General features: G+C 38.7%; 1 protein-coding gene across 1 annotated transcript; it reads left to right on the top strand.

Moving 5' to 3' along the window:
- The first annotated feature begins 2,047 nt into the window (after positions 1 to 2,047).
- LOC121409338 lies at positions 2,048 to 8,583 on the top strand. The gene is made up of 6 exons (XM_041601274.1): positions 2,048 to 2,163; positions 3,494 to 3,680; positions 5,050 to 5,486; positions 6,286 to 6,920; positions 7,108 to 7,263; positions 7,807 to 8,583. Exons 1-6 carry the CDS (start codon positions 2,048 to 2,050, stop codon positions 8,280 to 8,282), a joined length of 2,007 nt encoding a protein of 668 aa, XP_041457208.1. The 3' UTR covers positions 8,283 to 8,583.
- The last annotated feature ends 419 nt before the right edge of the window (positions 8,584 to 9,002 follow it).

The following is a 9,002-nucleotide window of genomic DNA, read 5'->3' on the forward strand; positions in this document are numbered from 1 at the left end:
CTAACCACTTTTTGCAATCATAAATAGGATGGGTATCTATTAATTCAAACAATCACAATTTTATGTCTTGATCAGGGTGACCAGATTTCACAAAATGAAATACGGGACAATCGACAAAAAAGATCAACAAAGAAGGCTACACAATGTTACACCTGTGAAAAACTATAAAGAATTGGAAGGGAGGGTGAACGAAAGAATGAAGGAGAAAAAGAAAAGACGAAAGAAAAGAGATGAATTGAGAAGAAAGAAAGAACAGATTAAGGGAAAATGAAAGAAAAATAAAAAAAAAGGATGAAAGAAGGAATAAAAGAGAGAAAAATGTTTCCGTCATTCTTTGAATTGAATAAAGAAAGAAAAAGAAAGGAATGGAAGAAGAATACAATGTGTGAAAGACAACATAAAGGAGAAAGAAAAAAGTAAGCAAAAGGAGGAGGAAAGAAAGAAAAATGTTTCCTTCATTCTTTGAAAGAAAGAAGGAAAGCAGTAAGGGAGGAGGGAAGAAAGGAAGGAATTAAGGGAGGGAGAAAAAGAATAAGGGAAAGAATTAGAAGTAAAATGAAGAATGAAAGAAAGTGGAAAGAGAGGGAGAAAGAATTGAAGTGAGGAGAGAATGAAACCATAATGGAAGAAGAGAAAGAATTAAAGGAAAAAAGAGAGGAAGGGAGGGGAGAAAAAAAGTTTTAAGAAAGAAAGAATATAAAAAAGGGAAATTTGATAAAGACGGGTAAGAAAAAGGAGGAAGAAAGAAAAATGAACAGAGAGAGAGAGAGAGGATCAGGAAAGACAAATATAGGAAATAAAGAAAGATGGAACAAAAACAGGCAAGCAGGAAGGATAGAAGGATGAAGAAACAAGGATAGAAAAGAAAGAAAGAGGGAAAAATTTAAACTTCAAGCAAAAATATCCAATCATCTAACAAAAATCATAATGATATTTGGTGTTTTTCAAATATATTTTAAAAATTAAAAAAAAAATGTTTTAGAAATGAATAAAATTTCAAAGTGACTTTTTTTTACTTAAAAATTAGATGAAACATCGCGGCATCATACACAACAAGACTCAAAACGAAAGCTGAAACAACTAGATCTAGTTATGAAAACTCAATAACTTGTTCCTCCGAGATTACATCTCCAAATCAGTAATCTGAGAACCCATAATATAGTCATACAAATTTCCCGCCGATTTTGTGATTATTTTGGCATGTTTGGTGGAGAGAATCTGCTCAGATCCTACATGCCTAGCTAGAGCCTGCCACAGTGGCAGGAGGCCAGTTCGTTTGCGATGTATTGGGTTAGCAAGAAAATCACCGCAGAACTTGCAAAAGTTTATTTATCGATTTTATTGTTGTCTCTGCTTCGTCATCTGTTGGTTATTTTGATGAAAATTCGTCACTTTTAAATACATTTTGTTCAATATTCTGAAATACGGGACAAATAGGCGTCCCGGGAAGGGTTTGTCGGGACGCCGGGACAAAGAAGCAAAATACGGGACAATCCCGGGAAATACGGGACGTCTGGTCACCCTGGTCTTGATATAACATGCTCATAAATTCATTCTATTTTTTGTATGTCTATTGTGTTATTGATATCTGTATTGTGTAGGCCCCTGCGAAATATCATGTAAGATTATGTTTTTGTTCGTTTGCATAAATTTTGTAAGAAAATCCTGAAGCTGATCAATATAACTTTGTTACGTCATGACCACGCAATTTGTATGCGCAGTTGGTGCGCTGCTGCGCTTTTAATTTAGTAAACAGACTGTACTGTACCAAAGTACGGTGTTTTCCCGACTAGGCAGAATCTGCCCAGTAAAAGACTGTAAATTAACATTCAAATGTCAAGACAGGAATAGCCAAGTCGTGATATAGTGTCAAGGACAAGGCGAGAACAAATATTAATCTACTTAAGATATTAAACTAGCGGTAGTTCTATTGTTTCTGAGTTACGTCTTGTAAGAAGGAGTGACGGTCCCGTGCTTGGCAACGTCAAGGAGAGCCCAATTTTGAGAGTAGCCCACGCCGACGCGGCTGGCTTGCAGGCCAGACGCGATGAGGTCCTCTGTGAAGGGTGAGATGGAGCGAGATCCAACGATGGATGCACGTATTGTTCACTCAGTGGGTGTCAGCAACAAGAAAGAAATGTCAACGCTGCACCACAAGGAAAGGTTAGCAATGAATTATAATTCCTCTTCATCATACTGGTTTTGGGGGAATAGAGTCTACACTACGGTTAGACTAGGGTTAGGCTACTACTACTAATAATAACTAGGTCTAATAATAATAATAATAATACTAATAACTATCTAATAATAATAACTAATAATAATAATAATACTAATAACTATCTAGGCCTTGCCCTAGGCCTAGATCTACATCTAGATCTAGGCCTAGATCTCTACACTTTATTCATTTAAGGCTGTTTTGAAGAGAAATACACTTAAAATATGATTATGATACCTAAAATCTCTGTGTGTTACGTACCAACCGATATTACAACCCCCCCCCCCCCGCACTTGCACTCTCGCACACTTGCACTTTCTCTTTTATCAACATGATTATAACTTCCTCATTTTATTTTTTCTTTCCCTATGTAGTATATGTATATATACCGGTATATATGTACCATATATGATTTTTTTCTGCTATTTTTGTAAGAATTAAAAAATGATATCAGGTATAAATATATTTTGATTAGATTATTAGATTGTATATATGTATATGTTATTAATTATATCATTTAACTTATGTTATGCTAAGAAAAAAAAAATGATTTCACTTGTATATGATATTATTGGAATGTTGAAATAAATAAATCTAATCAAATCTAGAGAGTAGAGCTAGTAGGCCTAACGTTAGGCCTGATCTGTATAGGCCATAATCTATTCTAAATAAAGACTTCATCAGATTTCGTCTTTCCTAGGGCTGTGCACTTACTTCGCTCGCTGAGTACTTTTTGACGAAATTTTTTCACCACGCCATGTTGTGCCCCTCGTTTTTTTTTTGGCTCATTACATGTACCGGTACGACACTGAAAGGAGGGTCGTATAAAATAGAGCGCAATGATAGGGAAATCTTATTTTTCTCGTAAGAATTGCTTGGAAGAACAAGCATACCTGTTCTACATGTACCTTAATTCATGCCCATCTATTTGGTTGACAAGAAGCAAATACAGTATATGAAAAAGCCCCCTCCCCCTCTCCAAAACCTTGTACTAGATCGTGAACTGTGACCCCCCTGTTTTTACGTGAACAATGATGAACGCATTAAATGACCTCACAGTAATTCGCAAACATATTTTTAATGAAAATTCAATTAACCTAGAGGTGCAAAAATATTTTGGCTACACTGAAATGAGATAATGCACATCACGAAAGCATTTGCCCTAGTCTAGCGTTAGGCCTATAGGTATAGACTGTTTATCAAACCATGAACTGGTACTTTAGAAAAAAAAGTCATATGAATGAAAATATGTGTATTATTTTTTTCCGAATTCAGGTCGCTTAAAAGTGCAAAAAATGTCCAAGAACACATCCATCGCAGGGAGGAGAAAGAACTTATTCGACAGCTCACCAAGCTACAAGATGAGAAATGCAGACGACATCCGGACATGCTCAATTCACGCTCTCAGTCTCGAACAAGTTCCCGCCTTTCTGGACCGCGTACGGATAGCAACACTAATATGGTAATAATTCTAATGTCATCATGAATATCAATATTCTGATTTGTGTGATTCACTGGTGCACCTTTCAGCATGGGTACACTCTAAAAACAATATGTAAATATTTACCAAATATTGGGTAGAAAGGGAACATGCATGTTTGCTGGGTATTTCTTTTTTTTTACCCCATATTGGGCAAAATGCATGTTTTGAGGTTAAGTTTCAACGCAACATTGCGTAAAGTTTACAAAATATTTGGTATCTTTTTACCCAACCAACATGCATGTTTCAATTTTACCAAATACTGGGTGAACCCTTTTTGGCGCCAAGGTATTTTCATATACTGTATGTTGGGGGATTGGTAAAAAGATCCAAAGAAAATTTATCAGCGCTTTTCCCCTCAAATTAAAAAGGTGTGTAAACATTGGGATACTGTATAGATATCCGTTTTCCACATGTATTCTTCTCAACTTCCTCCTCGTTTTTTATCACTTGAAACATGTGCTCCTCCCCTTGTAGCGCCACCATTGTGTTGTGTCGTTGTTTTTTTAATACCGTTTTATGACGGATCTGGGAAGAAAAGGGTGCTAAATAGCAAATGGGGAGCCCGAGAAAGGCAAATTGGGGGTTGTGCAGGGACGGGATAGTAGGGTGTGTGAGGACACCATAGAAGACAATTGAAATGTAGATGGTTACAGATAGAGAACGGCTAATTTTACTAACCAGGCGGACTCTAGGGTATTTTGATGGAGGAAGGGGGGGGGGGGAAAGCCGACCTGAAATTATGTATTTTTTTCTCTCTATTAGGAATGATGTAGAGCTACACGACCCATAACTCAACTTTTAATACTCCTATATCTAGTTGCTCTTTTGTTATTTTTCTTTCTTTTCACTTCTTTAACAATCATGGGGGGGGGCGCCCCTGTAGTGACGCCCCTGGTGATTGTAGTCATTAAGATTTGAGTCCATTCAAAAGAAATATTCGATTAACATTCTATGCCCAGTGGAAAGAATTTGGCGTAACCTATAACATGATGGAGTTTAAAAGAATAGATTTAATCGTAAAAACTTGCTCTGACCTTCAACCACGTCGGTATTGTGTACCATGTGTACTAAATGAATATGTAGTGTATATTCCAGCGTAATTCATCCCTGATTGATACGACTAATTTAATCCGCAAAAAAGTGAACGAGCCATTATCGACAGGCGCTTCTCCCAGAACCTTTGAAATGTATTCAGATCATTGTGAACAATGCACAATTTGTCCAATTGTATTTGGCAATATGACCAACAGCAATATATCCATCCAGTGCTTGGCCATGCGCCTCTGAATCAAATTTAATTATATACTGTGGTCAATTTTAATTCATGAAATGACTCTCTATTCAACAGATCCTCCAGGTCAATCATACAACAGGTCAATTGCCCGGTGGTGGAAAGTTGACAGGGGGTAAGTCCATTCACAACGCTTCGGTAGGTTCTCGTTCACAACTGACTGGACACCAAGCTGCGACCCCCTCCGGACTTCAGAGAGGCCGATCAAGTCATCAGGCTCTGATGACCAGGCGACAGTCTGTCGACATCATGCGCGATGGCGTCGGTCCGGTCCCCGGCTCGTCCGGACAGTACACATCCATCTCTGATCTCACACGTGGCCATGCTGGGATGACTGGGATAGGATCGAAGCATACGAGTGTTGGAATCAGTCCTCAGGTTTCCTACGAGCTCAATCAAGGGCCACCTCCAGTCCACCAACCGGCTGGCTACGGACATACCATCAAGGAATATGTGAACAGGGAAGGGCTTAACAAGAAAAGACCAGCTCACAGGTAATCCTTTTTCAAACACGTCTAATATGCTTGTCAAAACAACTTAGGCCTTCAGCATGTTAATATCTACTGTTGATAGCCGTCTTTTCTTCTCCTTTTCTTTCTTCTTTCTTTATTAATATATTTTTTAATCAAACCTCTTTTTTGTAATAGGCTTATTAAGTAAATCATGACATGTGAATCGAAAACCGGGAGTGTTTGGATTATTTGGGGGACGGGTCCCACTCACATGGGAATGGGTGCTAAATCAGATCGACGATATGAAGAATCTCCTACAGGTGGACTACAGTCATGACAGTCGAGCCCCAAACTTCCTACCCCCATCGCGGGAGTCACGTCGACTGCTGACTATCCAATATCCCATTTCATATAGTTTGAATTTTAAAAAAATGGAGATAGTATTTTTGAGAAGTTCCACGACATTTTTTCTGAAGAATCAATTCTTGCCGTAGTGCTTTCTTTGATATATCAGTGTATTTTTATTCAATTCATTTATCGATGAAGTCATACCATCAAATGTCGAAGTGACATCGTACTTTATCAATGATACTGTATTTACGAAAACATTCATTGGATCATTCAACGATTTGAGCTTATATAGGCTGTAACTTACTAAGAAATAAACACAATATTTTGATTCATGAAATACGTAAAAGAGAATTTTTTATAAAAAGGATAAAAATGATCATACGGACTTTATTTTCCATTATATAGTATTATTCATTATCTTAATCTCTAAACGCTCCCTTTCCCGATATTTTAAGACTGATTAAGATTTGATTCCATATATATTTTGTAGTTACATGGAACCCAAGGGAAGCTCCATGCATCGACGAGCCAGCATATCCATGGAAGATCGCATGAAAGGATCGCAGATGACGCTTGCCCGACCTGGCGACACTGGAAGTCGAATCTCCCTCAATACCTCTATTCATAGTCACCACCAAGGGCCAAGGGCGTCGAGTCATCTGTTGGCAGGTGGTGGACCTCGTTCCAGGGAATCAGGTCATATGATTGCCGGTCCGCCAACGTCTTCCCACGGCATGGCTATACCAAGTCGATTCCTGCTCAGCAAGCTCTTCAGTGGACAAGCAGTCTTAGAGGAGACTCCAGAACAAGAACGCAAGGAGAGCAAGAAGCATCGCACGACTCTCGGGACACCCAGTGATCATTCGAGTACAGACTCTACTGAATCAGAAACAGTTCTCAAGCTGGAGTGTCATGATGACTTGGTCGAGGGTGATGTGCCTTCCAGCAGCCAAGGCAGTGATCACAAAGTCCACTTCAAGGAAGAAAAGAAGCAAGAGGATAAAGCAGTAGATGACGCTCCCGCTGCGACAAGGAAAGAGCGCCGAGTTGGTAAAAGTGACCATGTGGTTGCCGCACGTCGAGAATCCCCCAGCAAATTACAAGAGGACAAAAAGAAATCTAATCGTAAGTACTGCCAAGTTCATTAACTGTTGACCTTCAATCACCGTCTCATTGTTGTAAAGTAATTGGTTTACAGAAGAAATATTTATCTTAATGCAATATCACTTTAGGGTTATTCAATCTTCTTCTTTTTCTTCTTTTGTTCTTCGATTCAAATATTTTTCTTTTTATATGACTGACGGGCTATCAGGAAAATCTGCGCAAACGAAAGAACCAAAGAGTAAAACAAGTCCGCCAAAAGGAAAGAAAACGACGAGTAAGAGTGCTCATGTCGTTAAGTTAAGCAGTGAGTCCAAACATGATCATGATTCGGGTCGGGAACACATCAAGAAAGCCAAATCTAAAGGTATGTCATTTTAGTTGCTTGCTATTTTGGCAGATTTAGATATCATTAGAAATAAATGGCTAATAAATAGCGGACAAGTAGAATTGGCATAAAACGTTTAATAAAACGATACTCATTACGAATGAAAAAATAAATGAAGAAATATGTATATCAGCTGAGATAGGGGTATTCAATCTCAATCTGTATATCAATATGACCTGTGAGTGTACATGGATATATATCTATGTATGTATTTGTATGAATTTAATTTGTCATAAAGATGTGTTTCCAGACTAAAGTGGTACCTTCTTACCTTCACTGTAATCATGTCAGTCATCACCGGCGGTTGGGTGGGGGGGGGGGGGTGAGAACCAACGAAAAAAATAGAATAGATTTTGTACAACAAAATTTTGGTTTACACTTTGAAATAACGTGCGACAAACTCTAATGCCTATCGAAATGTGTCGTCTTAGTGACTGCAAATCATGAAATGGATTTTGACGATCTTTTGATAAAATTAAGTGGAACTAATGTCAATTTATTTATCTTTAATTATTATTTAAGATGCTTCACATAGTCATATCCACATTCCAATGGATGTTCTGAATGATCTTCGCTCAGCCTTATACAGCAACAAGGCGGATGGTGCTGGTGTAAACATCGAAGAACTCATCGCCGGCAGTGTCGGCAGCAGCACTGCCTACGACCCTTCTAGCAACTCCGTTCAAAACCGTCGGTTCCGAGCTCAACTTCGCGCGCTGCAGTGCATTAACTCGCAAGCGGCCGCTCAAAGGCAACAGCACGACGCCGATCCTGCGATGAACTTTGACCCGCTTCAAGTCCTGCGATGTCGCTACTTGCGACTCTCCCAGTCCAACATTGACACTCTACTTGAAATGTGCCGCGAGTCGGGCATCGAGGTCGGCGTCCATCCTCACATGAACATCGAAGACATTGGGAAATTTGTGTTTGATAGTAGGAAACCAAAGTCGAAGACCTCAAGCTCGACTAGTGTCAGTGTGGAGAAAGTTATTGTTTGATAAGTTAATCAAGTGGAATCAACCCCTCTCTAACCTTATTATATCTATATGTTTCATGTTTTCACCTGTATGGTAAATAGTCATACAACATACAGCTAATCAGAAAAAACCTGTCCGTATGTACACTTTGGAGTATCTATCACACTAAACGTCATTGTAAGTCTGATTCTGGATTTTTTTTTCTTTTACAACTTTGAAGTCGTGAACAAATGTGTAAATAGATGTATTCCATTTTCGGAGCGTTTTCAAAATACTTTAATTTTGTTTTGTGTCAAAGGACGCATTTGTTTAATTTCCGAAACTATCTAATAAAGAAAGACAAAATTTGTTAACCATCACCAAAATAAAAACTTCATTGTTTCGTATCTCTCAAAAGACTGATTGACAGTTCGTGGGCTGTTCGAATACAAATCACTCCATCGCAAACAATCAGATGCAGAGCAATGACTAGAACTCATTTGTTAGGTTTTCAAGACTATACTTGCGAAAGGTATGACGTCATATTAAGTATGTGGTTTGATTGGCGAAAAGTTTTATCGAGGCTGCGGGCCTCCGTCTCTCACTGGTCTACAGCCACTGATGAGCTGTAACGCCACATATCTTGACTTGTTCAAAGACCGGGAATAGATAGACTATTTCGAACGTAAGTTGTGCGGTGGATGTTGGTAGCGAACAGTCCGGATGGATGTTGCATAAAGCTGTTCGTAAATTACGCACGGA

The sequence above is a fragment of the Lytechinus variegatus genome, chromosome 2 (genome assembly GCF_018143015.1).
Source record: "Lytechinus variegatus isolate NC3 chromosome 2, Lvar_3.0, whole genome shotgun sequence".
NCBI lineage: Eukaryota > Metazoa > Echinodermata > Echinoidea > Temnopleuroida > Toxopneustidae > Lytechinus > Lytechinus variegatus.

Bases quoted from the DNA above. Each gene is read 5' to 3' on its own strand.
- LOC121409338 (XM_041601274.1), top strand. From the start codon at position 2,048: ATGAGGTCCTCTGTGAAGGGTGAGATGGAGCGAGATCCAACGATGGAT. The intron at 3,681-5,049 runs GTAATAATTCTA...TCTATTCAACAG, and splicing joins CGGATAGCAACACTAATATG to ATCCTCCAGGTCAATCATAC. The intron at 7,264-7,806 runs GTATGTCATTTT...TTATTATTTAAG, and splicing joins CAAGAAAGCCAAATCTAAAG to ATGCTTCACATAGTCATATC.